Below are 17,213 nucleotides of genomic sequence, written 5' to 3'. Positions count from 1 at the left end.
AGCCCCGGACACTCAGTTGCGTGAAAATATTCCTACAATGTACGAATGTTCGACAATACATTTTCAAGTGTCATACTACACTTGTTTTGCATATTCGTGCGAATCTGAGCATATGGTAAAATGTGAGATTTTCAGTCTAACATACAGTTTCAAAAAAAAAAATCAAAAATGCATTCAATTGTAATTTAACCTCGAAAATGCATATTTAAATATGGATGTGATATGAATGATCAAGTGATGGATTAAAATAGCTGAATAAAAAAATAAATTAAGTATATATTTATTAGAATAAGAATTAATTAGTAGAAAATAGGACCCTAATAAAATTACTCAAAAACATTCCACAATTTTGTTATCAAGCTGGCAACATTGGCATATTACCTAAACGATTACTTAATTAACAGATAAAAATTTTACACTTTTGCAATTACAATAATACGGGAAAGATACGACATATTTTAATTTTAAATATATGTATAAATATATAAAATAGTATGCAGCGCGATCCAAAGAGTCAACTAAGGTTTATACTTATCACTTATCATTTATATTAGCGCTTAGTATTTCAAAGTGACGCCTTGAAGAAACACGTTATGTAAGTTTGTCGATTTATTTTAGAATATTTTTTTTTTATTTAAATTCAATAAATTATGCAAGATGATTTTTATCGGTTTGTGTTGATTAATTGTTATTTTTTTATAATTGTCAGTGTTTATTTAGTTTTTTATAAACATAAAAAGGTATTTATGTTTTGTCATAAAACTTTTTTGTTTTTTATTCTTATCTATTTACGATGAGTCTGTTTATCTATTGTGCAATAATAAGATATATATAGGTCTTAAATATGTTGACGTTCAGTGGACGTAGGAAGTAAATAAATGTAAGATATGTCGCGGGCCACAACTAGTCATAAGAAATTGGAAATAGTGTTTTAAACTTAAATATAATGTCTTTCTTATTGAGTAGTTTTTATGATTTTTTTTTCAGTTTTAAATTTATAGAATAATTTAAGATGCGAGCTTGTTATTGCTATCTTAATAATGTATAATAAATACCTACTTATTATATGATAAAAGTACCTATGTGTAATTGGACAAAAAATGTTGTCAAATGCCTACTTAATTTAATATGTTCAAGTTAACGAAACTTTGTCTAGTCGTCCTTTCGTCTGTCTCTATTCTACACACCTAAGCGAATGTACCGATTTAAATTAATTTTAATACGAAGAGAGTTTGAGACCCAAGAAATAACGAAGGATAGTTTTTATCCCGGAAATCCCGGGAACAGAAACTATCTGCGCAAAATCCTGGGACTGTATTTTCCTTTTACTATGCGGGCGAAGCCGCATGCGCAAAGCAAGTTAAAAATAAAAATTGTTTTCTTTAACAGTTCAGTTTACTTGTAGATTCGTTTGAATTATTACACATGTATCTTATCTGTTATTAACTAAAGAATAGATTTGACCTTGGCGGGATCTAGATAAGGGCGAACACAGACCGATTATATATAGCTCACAGAAAAAATACGTTACGACTTGAATACGTTTCGATGCGAAAACCTTCACAATCAACTATTCACTTAAGAACGATTGTTTTTTAAACATATTTAAAAGGTACAAAAATGCTGACTACGGCGTTTGTATAACAATTTTTTGGAAAAATGTAATTTCCCAAAATCGGAATACCCAAAATAAATAAAATTATTACGTCAATAACGATTAAATACTTAACATTTTGAAGGTCATCGTCTCATTTAACCTTTATTTTTAAGATGCCATTTATCATAAAACTTGTTACACTACATTTTTATGTCATAGCGGGCAATTGAGCTGGTGGTTCGCCTGATGGTAAGCGATCACCACTGCCCATGAACGTTCGCAGAGGTAGTGCCTCTGGGAATGCGCTGCCCGCTTTGTTGGGGTAAAGGATAAGAAAAGGAAGGGTGAGAAATAGGAAACGAGCGTACTTCCTAATGGCTACATTTTTTAACCACCTAACGTATCCAAATTAAATTTGGAATAGGTATAAAACAGCAGTTTTATTATAACACAATGCCCCTGAACCAGGAATTTCAGGTGTGAAATACCGATTAGGTATATAGTACTAGCTTTCAGACTTCAACTTGTCTGTTCTGCTTCTCAAAAGTTATAAAATTTAATCACAAATGTATAAGCCTAATAAAAGTCGTCTTTGAAATATATAGTGCTAACATTTTTGAAATCTAATCTTATTTCGTTAAGCTATAAAATTTAACAATATCGCAGTGCGCAGTTTGATCATAATATTAGTCAAATAAAATCGATTTTTCAATAAGTTTTTTCTATTAATATGCTACAAATATCGACCAGCATCAACATACAATGTTCTAGGTAAATCATAAGCGCAATAATAGACAATAATTATATAACAGCATAATATTGTCAATGACCTCTGACAGTAATCTACCTTCATGATTAAAAATATATTATCCAGCTATACCATAAAATAATCGTCGATTGCATAATCTGTACTATAATAAAAAACGATAAAATAAGCAAACATTGTGAGTTTCCTGTGTTTTTGGAAAAACAGATAGATCCATCACATACAGAAAAATAATAGTTTTCAAAATAAAAGGTCTCGCAACGCAGTTCATTTTCTATAAAAAGTTGTAAGATGCATACATTATCCCGTCCCTACATAAGAGACCTTCTGTGTTAATTCTCAACTGATTAATTCGTAAAAAACAGTTTTCCTTGATTTGAACACTAGAAACTAACTGTATTCTAAATTTGAAACTTATGTCCGCGTCTGCTAATCAGTGAGCGAGTGACAAGATTATAAACTTTGACTAGTTATTATTATAACTCTTATAAACTACTGGTTCAAATTGAAATTTTAAATAAATCGTGTTCTTATAATAATCATTGCTTAGTGACTGAAAATTCAGGAGTCTGTTATTTCGAGAAAAGTATGGTACGGCATTTCTTCTTTCATGATCGCATCGACGGTCCCCCACCATCCCACTTCATCAATCGAAGCCTTCTACTCTTTCAGTTTTATATATTTGAGGGGAGGTGACCCTGTAATTTTATAGTGAAGTCCCGTGTCCCCTACTGGGGTATGGGGCAGATAATATACATCTGTTTCACTGATCAATTTTCTTTATAGACAAGTAGGTGATCTGCATTTTGTGTCCTGCCAGATCGAGACTTTTTTTTGCGACCCTACCAGGAATCGAACCCAGGACCCTTCGGTTCTAAGCTCACGTGTTAACCACTGTACCAAGGAGGCGGTCAACTGTAATTTTATAATATGTCATTTTTATATCATATTCTATTTCGTCCTTGTTATTTCAAAATAAATAATTTATTATTATTATTACAAAACATAAAACTATAAACCGATGTCAAGATCAAAGTGAGTCCATATTAAAAACATTATATATATTAATCATCTTACCGGTTACTGCATAAGATATCACGGTTTAAGGTCGCCAGTATCTCTGTGGGATATCTAAGGCCAGTGTTATTGTTTCCTAGATATTTGGCAAGGACACGGCGATTGATTTTACCGTTTACTTATATATAAAGCTCAAGAAATAAATTTCAAAATATATATATAAGACAGAATAATTCAAAATATGTATTTTAATTTCCATGCATACAAATGTTCTTAAACATTTTTAATAGCATCAAATGCAATTCCGAAATATTTTGAAAAATGTAAAGAACAATCTTGCGGTGGCGCGCTGGAGACAATTGAAGAAATTATATTTTCGAATAGAGCCGTTCGCCGTATGGCAAAAATCACAACCACAAATAACATATAGACGACACAGCAGTGAATCCCGCCTCAAGATCTATTTTTTTAATCTTCAAATATAAAGATAATGTTAAAATAATTTACTTATTCAAAATATTTTTATAAATAAATTATTTTAATATCCGATATTTAGGAACACAGCAATGTCTAGACTAATTCAGGGTGGACAGGAAACAGGGTCCTCCATGTTTGTAACCCCATACAACGTTCCAAACCTATCATTTTTAGATACAAGATGTAACCTTGCTCAATTTCTATAATTATCTCATAATCTGACGTGTAGAAGAACAAATAGTTATATTTATCAGTCTTCATTCAGTCGGAGTGATAAAAATACCATGTGGTCGGAGTTAATGTGTGCATTGTGAGTTGAGATAAGAGATACTCAACAAATAAAAATGGTTGAATTTGGGTAATGCTTTTATTAATTTATTTTGATGATTAAATGACTAGATTATTTATTTTTTGTGTGGTTGGCTGCATCCACACGGTCAAAGGATATTCCCTATGCGAATGAGATCATAGGTTAAAACTATACTATAGCCTCTAAACAATTGCTATACATAAAAATTGTACCAAAGTTGGGTAAACCATATCAAATTATTTATTTATATTTTATTCCAATCACCGTTTCTATTTGTGCGGAGAATAAACCGGTTGTATCAAACCCGTTTTCTACACTAACATTAAAAAAGGAAAAATTTTATTGTGTTTGTTTGTTTTAAATGACTCTAAAATTATTGAGTCGAAAAATTCTTTCATCAACAGATTGCTGCATTATTTCTGAGCATTATAGGTTATTCAATTTTGTTTTATAGCCCAGTACTACCCCGGGCAGAGCCCATACCAGCCGGTAGTAGCTAAATAAAAAAATACACGCTTATTAATTGAGATCCATTTTTGATAAAGATCGTCGTTCCCTTAACTCTGAAAAATATTGTGTTTGCAATATTTTAGAATAGGTTTGCAAGCTACAGATCCGACATATTTAGCTATACAATGTTCTGGATTTCAGTTGTTGCAAATGTTTAAAATGTTAAGTATTACGGTGATTAGAAAGAGAAATGATAATTATAACAGCTGTTAGACGCTTCTATATTTCACAAACTAAAGTTACGTATAATTATTCACTTACCATTAATTCAATTGAACATGCCTGCATTTATCAATTATTCATTAAATATATTTATATTTAATGAATAATTGATAAAAGAACGTTAATCCTCAATGACTTCCGCGAAGGTCAAAAATTTGTCGTTATTTGCATACGAATACAAAGAGTAGAATCTATGCATCTGGGTTTTTAAAAATGTCACTCATCCTAAATTATATCCTAATCTTAACTTACAATATACTGCAAAAGATAAAGATAAAGATAATCGTGCTGCTCATAGTGATGATGAATAAAATATTGAACCGTTGTTCCAGGGATGTTCAAACGTTCCTGAGCCTCCTTTTGGAGTTTATTTGGACCTTCATCAAAGTTGTGTATGAAATAATTCGAGCTATGGTGAGGGTAGTTATACCTCAGGAACCAAAATCTGTGAAGGGAGACATCGTGCTTGTGAGTTTTTATTTTAATTTCCCCTTTTTGTCATGCTTAATTGAATTTGATGCAAAAAGCATTTAGGAATATCAGCAGTCATGATATCAGCCATTCTATATTGTACAGTAATTTTAATTTTATTATTATATTGCCATTTGTTCGATGGAGCAAACTTCTTGAAAGTGGAATATGTTGTTATATTTTTTTTTGTTTATATAAGTCTATAGTCTATATTCAGAATCAACTTAAGGCCACTTTCACTCAAACAGAAACCATAAGGATTTAATAAAAACTTAGTCAAACAATTTTAACTGACTCGATTTGTAAAAACGCATTTTGATTACAAGACTAATAAAGTAGTTATAAGTGTTTGAGTATTACTTCATTTTAATTTTCCTTCATAATTTTTCACGGTGAACCGATTTTGATGGTTTTTTTATTTGAAAGCTGGTGCCTCCAATGTGGTCCTATTTAAATTTCTCGTTATGTCTAGTTCTGACAATTTGAAGACGTTGAAGTTTTTTGGTAAATAGACTTATTTAATTTACAGATAACCGGTACAGGCCATGGAATGGGCCGCGAGATGGCGCTGCGTTTCGCACGCCTCGGAGCCAAAGTGGTGTGTGTTGACATCAACCAGCCGAACAACGAGGAGACAGTGTCGATGATCAAACAGGAAAAGGGCAACGCGTTCAGATACGAGTAAGTTTCCATACATTATATTGTGGGAGTCGAGCACGCCTAGACTAATTAGCTTGCACTGTAAAGTACTCCACAGAAGACTGGCGTGAAATATTTGCTACAGCGTTTCGTTCGGTAAGCGGTGGAGCCGGAGGCCCATATCCTTCTCAGTCCTTTCCTTTATACCTCTCGTATATCTTATCCCTTTCCAATTTGAAGTCGGCAATATATTTGTAGAGGAGTATGGTCAAATTCCTCTTCAAATCATGGGCGGTGGCAGCGCTAACTTAAAAGCTTTTTGTGCATTCGGCCGACCGAAAATATATAACAGTTGAAGATTGGTGCTAATCCTAGAAACGTTATTAAATCCTACGACTTATTAATAATGAATCTATATGAAATCTTTGTACAATTTCATATAGATACGATAGCTGTTTTGACATAAATTACGGCCATTATTATTTATTGGTTCCTCCGGCATTCGTGTTATATATATTCGTGTCATTCGCATATTAGTAGGATAAATGCTGCCAATTTTTTATTATTTTAAAAGTGCAACTACAGAATGTTAGCACGTTTTATTAGCACGTTCCTAAATAGGATTTTAAATAAGTCTACTTGAATAAATAAATCTTTGAGTTTATACGAGATTCCCTCTCAAAACACATATTTCAAAATACAAGGCCATTTTGAATTTTATTCTAAGACAAGCGCAATTAAAAATGAAGTTCAACCAACTGCAACCAACATATTTTTATTAGCTTTAGTTTTTAGCCAAAATTTCTCATGGACTTGCATTGCATTTTTTATCTTTAGTTTTCGTTGGATAAGCAAATATATGTGTATCTACGTGCTATAATTTAACTTACTTATATAATTTCGGAAGCGGTTACACAGATAGGCAAGAAATGAAATCTGCACAAGGTTTTGGGTATTCGTTCTTTTGAAAAAATACCAAGCATACCATGCAGGCAATTATGAATCATTAAATAATTATCCTTGATAGATACTGAATATCCGTACTATTATTATAAATGCGGAAGTGTGTTTTTTTTCTTTATTCGTTTGTTTGTCTCTCTTTCACGTAATAACGGAGCAATTTACTTTAATTTTTACATCGCGGTAAAACATTTTCGGGGGAATTTTGCGCATGCGAAGCTGCTGGCTGAAAGCTAGTAATTTTTAATATTGTTTGTTTGTTTGTCTTTCTATCAAGTGCCAACAGAGCTATTTTATGGTATATTTTTTTCGGTGGATAGGCTAGGATACTTTTTACCGCTATGATGATATGTTGCATAGAAATTATCTTTGATCGCACGAGTGAAGCCGCGGGTAACAGCTAGTACAACATATATCAACTTAGTTGAAATTGTTATTCAAATGACCACGATGTTATAAACCTTCTATGATTAGTCAAGGATTCAAACAGAACTCGAAACGGGTTTTAGAACTGGTTTTAAAAATATTTAATAATAACAACAAACGCTGTATTTGATGACAGTAAAAAAGGACTAACATTGATATCATAAAACGCTGGATATCATCCCAGATTAACGTAATATTAGAATGCATATTCATACTTCGATTATCGCATATAACATGTTAATTTAAGTTACAAGGAAAGTGTCTTTAGTCTATCCTTACATAATTCTTCTATCTTCTTTTAAACAGATAAGTTTGGAATTCTCAGTATAGATTTTGCATAATCAAATAACATATTTCTTATAAACAAACCGAATAGGACATTTTAATTATTCTCAGAGTTACGCTGCAATGATCCATTGCCTTATCATCGTCATATATTTCAATGCATTAACAAATAGTTAATCTATAACAATAGATTATCTACTGATACAATCTGCGCGTGAATGGCTTCAATTGTCTTTAAGGTTAAACCATTTTCAGACAACAAAACGCGCCGCACTATTTCTACTGATATCTAATTATCATTATCAGCTCATATATGTTCCCACTACTGGGACACGGCCCTCTATGAGGGTTCGACTTATCGATTTTGAAGTCCGAGGTTATTTCCATTGAGCTACCACTGCTTTTACTGCACTGATATCTAATTAACTTGCTTAATCTGTTTCTTTCTTCAGGTGTGACGTAACAAATCGTGCAGCTGTTATGCAATTAGCTGAAAAAGTTAGTAGAGAAGTAGGTGATGTGACGATCCTTGTAAACAATGCGGGAATCATGCCCTGCAAGCCTATCTTAGAACAAACGGAGAAAGAGATCCGGCTCATGAATGATCTTAATATTAACGCATATATTTGGGTAAGTTCAAGTTAATAGTCTAATAATCCAAATAATTGTCTTCCTACATGTAATATTTTGTTTCAGAATGAATAGATACTTATTTAATAGGAAATAAGTTTTCTGTTGTCGAAATACACATATTTATTTGACCAGACGTTGATGGTGCCCATAAGGCTCATTAAAAAGACAGACACAACACAATTGGGTAGATTTAATATCAAATCGAGTTAACCGAGGGAAAGCTTAAAAAGGTGTAGAGTTTGACAAAATGTCTTGCTTAGACTAGAGAACTAGGACCTAGAGGAGCTACCGCTGATTGTTTCCTTAAAAATTAAGTAATAACAATTAACAAAGAAGTGTAGCAGTGCGATAACTAGACACCTAAGAACATCTGAAAACATAATACCTAAAAATTCTGTCGTCATGATAAAAAAGTCTAAATTATTCTCATACACAATGTTTGCTTTTAGGAATTAAAAACTTTTAGAATATGCAGAGAAATAACTAGTAGATAATAAATATATTTAAATGGTATGAAATGGTATGAAAACTTGTTCTTTCAGATGATTCAAGCCTTCCTCACACCAATGATACAAAGGAATTACGGGCACATCGTCTCCATGTCGTCTATGGCTGGTCTCCAAGGGATTAGGAATTTAGTCCCCTACTGCGGTTCTAAATATGCCGTCAAAGGAATTATGGACGCTCTGGCGGTGGAACTGCGTGATGATAAGAGAGATCTTAGCGGAGTGAGTATATTTCTAAGAGTTATTATTAAATAACATGCAAGAAGAAAATTAAGATAAATTATGTTAGTGAGCTGTGAGCAATAGTTTTTGTTCTATCATGCAAAAACTTCAAAATGGATCAAGCTAAAAATATACGTAAAAATAACTAAATAAAGCAGGTAGATTACTCTAGAAAGTGCCAAAAGGTTACGAATGAACTTATTAAAATTTTAAGCTATCATTCAATCTATCAATTACTGCTAAGTTTCATCCACGCATAACGTTCACTGATTTTCCACTAATCAATAATGCAATATAATAATGCTATATCAATCGTTCTAAGTACTAATATTCCTGTATATTTATTTCCAAAACATAAACCAAACATTCGAATCAAATACCATCCTTTCAGATCAAACTAACAACTGTATTCCCATACATCGTGAACACGGGTCTCTGTCAGAAGCCGAGAATTAGGTTCGAGAGCCTCATGAAGGTAGTGGAACCGGGAGACGCTGCTGACATCATCATAAACGCTGTGAGAAGAGAGTACAATGAGGTTACGATCCCTCAAGACCTACACTATGTTAACAGAGTGAGTAAAATAATAAAAATAATCTTCATTTCACATTAGTCTTCGTAATATTCCGTCCGTCTTCGCGGACGAATTCTAACAATATTTTTTCCGGGGCTCCTGCGGTAGTAATCTGACATACCTCACAGCCCTTTCCTGGGGCCGTGCGTTATATCTATCTATCCAAGATTTCTCCACTTAAAACATAACCACGATAACGCAGAAGCCGCACGCAATCAGCTCGTGCACCGAGCACCAGCCTTCTTATTGATAAAAATGGTCTATGTGAAAAACCCAGCAGGCTGCATGCAGTTTCGCACCGCGCACCAGCTAGTCTATATTTAAAATTCATTTTAATTTAAACAGAGTGATCGCATTTTTAAGCAAACCTCTATATATGGCATCTGTATAAAATATTTTTTCAGTTCGTATACCGGCTACTGCCCTTCCAAGCTGCGTGTGTGTGCGCAGATTTCTTCGACGCCGGAGTTGATCCCCACGATTAATTATACTTGCAAACGTTATATTGTAATATATTTTAACACTTAACCGTTTTCTACAGAATAATATTGCGTCCATAAAGTCAGCTAGACCATCCATTATTTTAGGAAGTTGACATGTCTTATTCGTATGAAACTGAGTTCACAAGAACCTCATATAATGTATTAATATTAATTAAAATTTGCATTAAAAATAATTGCAAAGTTTTAAACTATCCACGCTCAATGTTTGGTCAAAAAATTACAATCCATTCGTGCCCAGAATGCAGCTATAGTAACTAAAGATAGATATGTATAAGTAATTATAAGATTATGAAATAGTTAGATGAATTTGAAGAATACGTAATATATAAGGTTCGTGTAAGTTTATATATGAGAGAATATCTGAAGCACAAACACAATTTAATTGATAAAAAATTATATCAGAAAAAAATCTTTTCCCTCCAATATTTAAATAAATCTAAGGAAGGATACTGAAATTAACCAGAAGTGGTGCCTTTAACATTTACAACAATACAATATGCTATTGTGAATGTTTGTACGGCTTGCATTACTTGTAGTTCTTAAAATCTTAGTAAGGTGGTGAATTATTCTCTAAATTTATCCATGTAAAACCATTACCCGTTATTTGTCTTCACATTCTAATTTCTTTCACTATTTTCGATAAGAATTCTAAAAAAAAGAATAAAAGCCAATAATATGTAAAATAATGGCATTTATGTACCTAGAAGATTCTATTGAAATCATTTTGAATCTCTGCTTTGTTGATTTAAATTTCGAACGTTATAACCCAATTACAAAAAAAAAAAACAAACAAAGATTATTCCATTAAAAGTGAATAGGTAAAATGACATTACATTAAACATGGAAATTTAATTTCTTTTGTTTTAGTGTTAATTGGTAGCTGGTGGGTATGGAGTCGTTACTTTGTCGTTAATTTAAGTCAAATTGTGATATTGTATGATAGGTTTTCTGTCTTGTACAAATAAATAATGTTTTATAAAAATGACTTTTTTTTATTTTATCTTTTAAATTTCACTGTTACACTTATATTATTCCTACTTAATACTAGGGTTCCGAGCCGGCGTCGCTCGTGTTACTAATAGGGGTTAGCAGTTAATAGCACCCAGGGTTCACTTGAAACGTACAGTGAAAGAATTTTTCATATCAGTCCAGTGGTTCTTGAGACTGACCAGGCTATGTGATAGCTAAATAATGAAGTACCACTTCCTTATACACAAAAATCAATTGCTGTTCGTAATTCTCCCTAAAACTTGAGAACGGCTGAACGGATTTATCTTATCTCTGTCTTCAAATATCCGTGTAGGTTTAGGGAAGGTTTAAAAGGTGAAAGCGATGGGGAAAATATGTCAAAACAATATTCTATGGCGTTACGAAGTTCGCCGGGACGGTTAGTAAATAACAATTTTTCACTTTTCGATATAGGTAATTATCATCATCATCATCAGCCCATATACGTTCGCTCTGATGGGCCTCCTATGAGCGTCCAGGCCATAATATAACCTTGTACCTATATACTCATTACAGTTAGCTTATTGAATTTATAATCTCATTGCTTAGTGCTTAAAGTCTTAAGGAACGTAGCCGCGTGTCGGCGTGTAGGGACGCACTGGCCAAAGGCTTCCAATAATAACGGTTCCTGTTGAACTGCTTGTCTGAAAACGATAAGATTTACTGAAAAACAACCCGACTCCTTAATAAAAACGTGTTGTTTATTGATCAAAGAACGGATCAAAGAGATTAAAATATTACCTGTAATCGTCCAAAGACACTTTTCCATCTTTGTCAATGTCCAATTTACGTAGAACCAATTCGACCAGATCTCTTACTCCCTCATCTGGGTCTTCATCTCCTGGCTGCTTCAGTAATGAATTTCTATGAGGACCAATAATATTAGTTATACTGGATGTAAGAAATATTCTGCTTATATTATAAGTATAGATAGCTTCGTGATAATTTCCGGCTTAATAAAGTAAAAAATTCATTTATGGGACAAGCGCTGTTACAATTGAATTCCTCATAGTATTAAATAATTAAGTAGTGCTAAATTAAAAAACCACATTAAAAATGTTAGTTCAAAGAGCCTACTATAGCATTAATGGATATATTATGAATGCATCCTTGTATGTTGTATGTTGTCCTGTATCCTTCAAATTGTTGAACAAGACCTAAATTAGAGTTTTCGATACGATAGGTATCTCTTTTAACGCTTTAAAATAAAAAGAATCGTCAATATTGATTCGCCGAATCGAAAGTTCTACGTTCTATCTGAAAAAACAGACAAACAAACATAACAAATAATATTAATAAATCCCGAAACCCACACTTACTTCAGAAGTATAAACATTTCGTCTCTTGTTATATATCCATCAGCGTTCAAGTCATACACGTTAAAACAATAGACTTTCTTCTCTTCAATATTGCCTCGCAACAGCACGCTACGCCCCTTGACCCATGCCTCAAATTTAAGGGCTCCTTCGCCCCCGTTCACCCCGCGGTCCCAGGCGCTCCAGATTCTGTCTAGAACTATTTCCTCGGTGACCAGATCAAAGGTATTATGCATTACATCTCGGAATGTACTTTGGTCGATACCCTGAAATATATAAAGTAAATAGATAATATATATACAGCAATTATCTTATGTGCATATACAGCATTTTTTTTTACTTGTCTACATTCAAAAACAAATACATCTTAAAATCAAGCTTAAAAAACTAAAAAACACAAACTGACTTTTGAGTAGAAGTTCAGTTTGTTAAGGATATTTTTTTAATCCTGGCGATCTTAATCTGAATAATAAGATAAACTCGTGAAGAATTGCATTGTCACCGGTCCTTGATAAGTATACAAAGTTTGGTTTAAAGCTGTCTGTTTAAAGTGGGTCAAAATCGAATCTACCAGAGACAGTTAAATGCAAACATACAGTTACCCTGTATAAATTGCTGTCCAGTCCTATGTAAATGTTTCTTCATTATTATTATTATAAATAAATTATTTATAATTTAAAAGCTCTTCTACGCATAATAATAAATTCTAGTTAAATAGATTTTAGATCTTGGAGAGTGACATAGTAATTAGCGCGAAATCAAACCTCAGAAAAAGCGAATTAGACAAAAATATGGCGTATTTTCATTCGAAGTAGCGTAGAAAAAGCTACCCATAACCCACCACATTTATTGCCGATGCGATGTCACATTTACCAACATTGTGGTATGAAATACATTACCCAGTGATTGGTCACGATAAATAACCAGAATAACATGTTGATGCCGATATATTCCAATTGCGTGAGACAACATGACATATGCGACTTTGTATCACTAATAAAGGTTTTTGTATGGCTAATATAAAATTTTGAAATGCCTTGTATTGATAGACTATTTTTTTCTACAAAATGCCAGGAATTTGGAGTAAAGGTATGTATGTATTTATCAAAAAACTTGTAAGGAATTCAGAAAGAAAAAAATTGAAAGCTTGAAAACATATGAGCCAGGCAATATTTTCGAGACAACAGCTATTAAGAACGAAACCATTCTAAAGGAGACTGTTTGTCAAACTTAACAGTACTACGGAAAATAAAGCTACATAAGAATTACCTATAGTATTATGTTATTTAATTTAATAATTTATAATTTATTTATTTCATTTCATACATCTTTGACTTACAGTACAAAATATACCAAAACAACAAAGACTTATAATTACTTCAAAGAATGATTAAGAAATGCTGTACATTTAGCGACAAATGTTATATTAGTGTTAAATAGGTCGACTTCAGATTTTACATGTTATCTGTGGCATTACTGAAAAAACAGTTATCTGTTAACTTTTTTATATTATTGAATTTCTTATCTACCTATTAAAAACATAATTGAAGTATTATCTACACTAGTCTACACTAGTACTATAAAGTGGAAACTTTTGTATTTTTGTATCTCTGTATGTTAGTAACGTTTTCAGGCAAAAACTGGACCGATTTCAAAAATACTTTCAACATTGGAAAGCTGCAACTTCACCGAGTGACATAGGCTATATCTGTACCACGGGTCAAGCCGGGGCGAACAGCCAGTTATCATTGATTTGAAATATATTAAAAAACGAACTTACGTCAATCTTAGGGACGGGTTGTCCAATGATAGTGGGGGGAGCCGCCGCCTGCGCTGCCGTCACCAAACGGCGATACATTGTGAAGAGGGCTTCCAACTCGTTTCTACCAATTTATTCGATATTTTGAACAAATATACGACACATATAAATAAAACAACACATATTCTTCTATTCTTTGCTTTACAGACGCATTCATGCCACGCTCACGTGGGGTAGAAGGAGACGTTTCTTTTTCCCAACCTTTCCCGGGCCTCATTAAAGGCAAGCAATGCAATCACAGGGGCACAACCTCTGTAAAAGTTCATGGGCGGTGGTGATCGCTTACCATCAGTCGAACCCCCAACCACCAAAAAAAAACTCACATAAAATAGTAATAATGTGCATTCACATTTTTTAAAAAGGGAATAAAATTATAAACAAGTTTTATAATGTGCGAATTGATATAATTGACTTGATGAGCCAATTTCATATGTTATCCGTGGTCTAAACTAAATAACATGGACTATGGACTATAAAAAGCTTTAAATACATTACTAATTGTAATGAAATGTCACGGTGTTAATATAGGAAGGCTACTTTCTACTATTTACGCTCTTAATGCCTCCTATTATTGCAGATAATTGATTATATCTTTAAAAAAACAAAAGAAAGTATTTAAGCACTAGTAGGTTCTCAAAACGCTACAACAGTTTTCGAATCTCTTTATATATGAAGGATTCCGAGTAGAAATATATTATATATATATATATATATAAATATTCAAGATATTATCATTACCAACAATCCCAACAAGAAAAATGATCATAGATATATTTTTTAGTATACAAGTAGCTAGTGTGGTATTATAACATTATCTGTTCCAAGTGTTTTTCTGTACGAGTACCTAATTGTTTATGTAAAATTTCTCATGGTGTAAAAAAGAGAAAAACATTTTAAATTAAACTTAAATAAATTCTATATGACTAATAATAATTAAACTAATATTTTCTAAAAGCCGCATCAAAACTTTTTTTATATTACTTCTAACTTACTTGCTAAAATGTGTGCTTCGGAACAACATGTCGAGAGTTTTTTCTTTCAGTTTTCGATGAGGCATTTTTAATTTATATTTCGGAAACACGCCCGCTCTCAAGGAGGGCTTATATTCAACTGTTAAAGGGTAAACAGAGAACGAATTTCTACGAACAATAGATTCATTCATAAAACGATAGGAATATTCGATCTGGTGTTCGTGCGTAGTAGTTGAATAGTTGACCTGATTTCTATGGAAAATAGGATAGCGGAACTTGTAAACTATAGACAAGGATGATAAAATTTATATACTGCATGTGAATGTGTGTTTTTAGTGAAAATTGTCGCGATAAAATAGGAAATGTTTAAGGCAAATTTTTAAAAGCCTATGGTGTTATTAAATAGGTTTAATATAAAGACAGTTTAAGACAACGTTAGCTTATATATAAAAAAGGCGGGGAAATAATTCGACAATTTTTTTCATATTGCACATGTGAAGAGTTCTTCTGAAAAATTGGCTTCCCAAGCCTGTTTTTTTATTAGACTGTTATTTTTTTTTAACCAACAACAGATGATTTAATAGACACGTTTCTCTACCTCTAAATTCTAGCACAGATGATATAATAATATACTTATTCTAGCAATAATATTACATAGTTTTATGCTCACATGCCAAATGCGTGGTGATTACTGTAAAAACGGTGTGTAAAAAGAACGTATAAAAAAACAGTTTTTAAGTAAAGAATTAACAAAATTTTCTCATTTGCTCTTATACAGAAGTAAAATTATTTATGTCTGCTGATCTGATCTCTCGCTGATCCTCATCACGATAATAAGATAAACTGAGCAAATTATTGTATGTTACCAATGTTGATAAGTGTACAAAGTTTAAATTAACTCTGTCCATTTAAATTTGGTCACAAAGTCTGTAGGTTTTGAATTCCAAACATATACAGATAAAACTAATGAAAGCGTGTTTAAAACGATTTTAGTAACGAAAAAGAAACTTACTTATTAAACCTCGTCACTCTTAACAGTACGTCTAGACTCTGCTTAGGTATCTTGTTCACAGGCACCACTGGTTTGGTCTTCCTCTTCGTTGGAGGTGAGCCACGGTCCACTGCGGCCCGCCCAGCCTTGAGGAACATGCGGACCCCCTTCAGGGCTATCGCGCTGGCCGCCATGCTGATTTGCTTTTGTTTTTTGTCTGTCATTATCTGTGGATGCCTGTCTACTTTAAAAAAAAATTAAATCATCGGTGGTTCAATATCAACTGGCATGCAGCCGAGGCGCTGATGATACAGCTATTGATATACACACATTCAAACATCACATCAGTGGGTATGATATAAAAAAAGTATTTGTAAATGTGTATAAATCATAAATATAATGTGTGTGTATAATAATAAAAATAAAAAAAATAACAGAACGGAACTTTTATCCGAACAAATAAATATAAATATTAATATCTATATTCCTCTATACATATATAAAATTCTCATACACAATGAAGTTCACATAATACACAAAGTGTCACAATGTTAGTAGACGCTTCATCTGAAATGCCTAGGCCGATCCTTATGAAATTTTGTCTGTATATCGTGTAGGTCTGAGGATCGGCCGACATCTATTTTTCATACCCCTAAATATCTGTCTGTCTGGTCAGTAACTAATACAATAAAAAGGTAAAAATTGTGAGTGTATGACGTTTTAGGGTAATCTGAATTTAAAAATTCTTTTACTAATGGCCACTAAACTAAATAAATTAAAATAAAACCACTTTATCTGCAACACAATAGGCTAAGTATAAAATTTTATTTTGTTTTTATTTCGGGACAACCCAGGTTCACTATCTGCATCTATAATTACAAGTTAGCTGTATCCAATACGAAAGACAGATCTATTGTAAATTAAATCTTATTCTAATAATCCGTTTTCGAAATCCAAAAGTTTATGTTCAGACGGATGTGTATTACTCAC

At 32.6% G+C, this 17,213-nt stretch overlaps 2 protein-coding genes across 2 annotated transcripts; one reads left to right on the top strand and one right to left on the bottom strand.

Annotated features, from left to right (window-relative positions):
* The first annotated feature begins 518 nt into the window (after nt 1-518).
* On the top strand, nt 519-11,006 carry LOC119838818 (epidermal retinol dehydrogenase 2-like). The gene is made up of 7 exons (XM_038364939.1): nt 519-595; nt 5,232-5,367; nt 5,900-6,051; nt 8,133-8,310; nt 8,856-9,041; nt 9,433-9,615; nt 10,020-11,006. Coding segments are annotated over exons 1-7 (918 nt in total). The 5' UTR covers nt 519-593; the 3' UTR covers nt 10,101-11,006.
* Nucleotides 11,007-11,603: 597 nt separating this feature from the next.
* Nucleotides 11,604-16,447, bottom strand: LOC119838827 (EF-hand calcium-binding domain-containing protein 1-like). The gene is made up of 5 exons (XM_038364955.1): nt 16,245-16,447; nt 14,223-14,325; nt 12,446-12,708; nt 11,868-11,990; nt 11,604-11,770 (listed from the first exon to the last, which is right to left on the bottom strand). The coding sequence occupies exons 1-5, from the start codon at nt 16,445-16,447 to the stop codon at nt 11,665-11,667; spliced, it is 798 nt and encodes a 265-aa protein (XP_038220883.1). The 3' UTR covers nt 11,604-11,664.
* Nucleotides 16,448-17,213: the final 766 nt, after the last annotated feature.

This window comes from Zerene cesonia, unplaced genomic scaffold (genome assembly GCF_012273895.1).
Source record: "Zerene cesonia ecotype Mississippi unplaced genomic scaffold, Zerene_cesonia_1.1 Zces_u005, whole genome shotgun sequence".
In the NCBI taxonomy this organism is placed as follows: domain Eukaryota; kingdom Metazoa; phylum Arthropoda; class Insecta; order Lepidoptera; family Pieridae; genus Zerene; species Zerene cesonia.
This window is presented reverse-complemented; position numbering and strand designations above follow the sequence as displayed.

Bases quoted from the DNA above. Each gene is read 5' to 3' on its own strand.
- LOC119838818 (XM_038364939.1), top strand. The intron at 5,368-5,899 runs GTGAGTTTTTAT...TTTAATTTACAG, and splicing joins TGAAGGGAGACATCGTGCTT to ATAACCGGTACAGGCCATGG. The intron at 9,042-9,432 runs GTGAGTATATTT...CCATCCTTTCAG, and splicing joins ATAAGAGAGATCTTAGCGGA to ATCAAACTAACAACTGTATT.
- LOC119838827 (XM_038364955.1), bottom strand. From the start codon at position 16,447: ATGACAGACAAAAAACAAAAGCAAATCAGCATGGCGGCCAGCGCGATA. The intron at 14,326-16,244 runs GTAAGTTTCTTT...ATAAATTGGTAG, and splicing joins AGAGTGACGAGGTTTAATAA to AAACGAGTTGGAAGCCCTCT. The intron at 11,991-12,445 runs GTAAGTGTGGGT...TGGTCCTCATAG, and splicing joins GAAATGTTTATACTTCTGAA to AAATTCATTACTGAAGCAGC.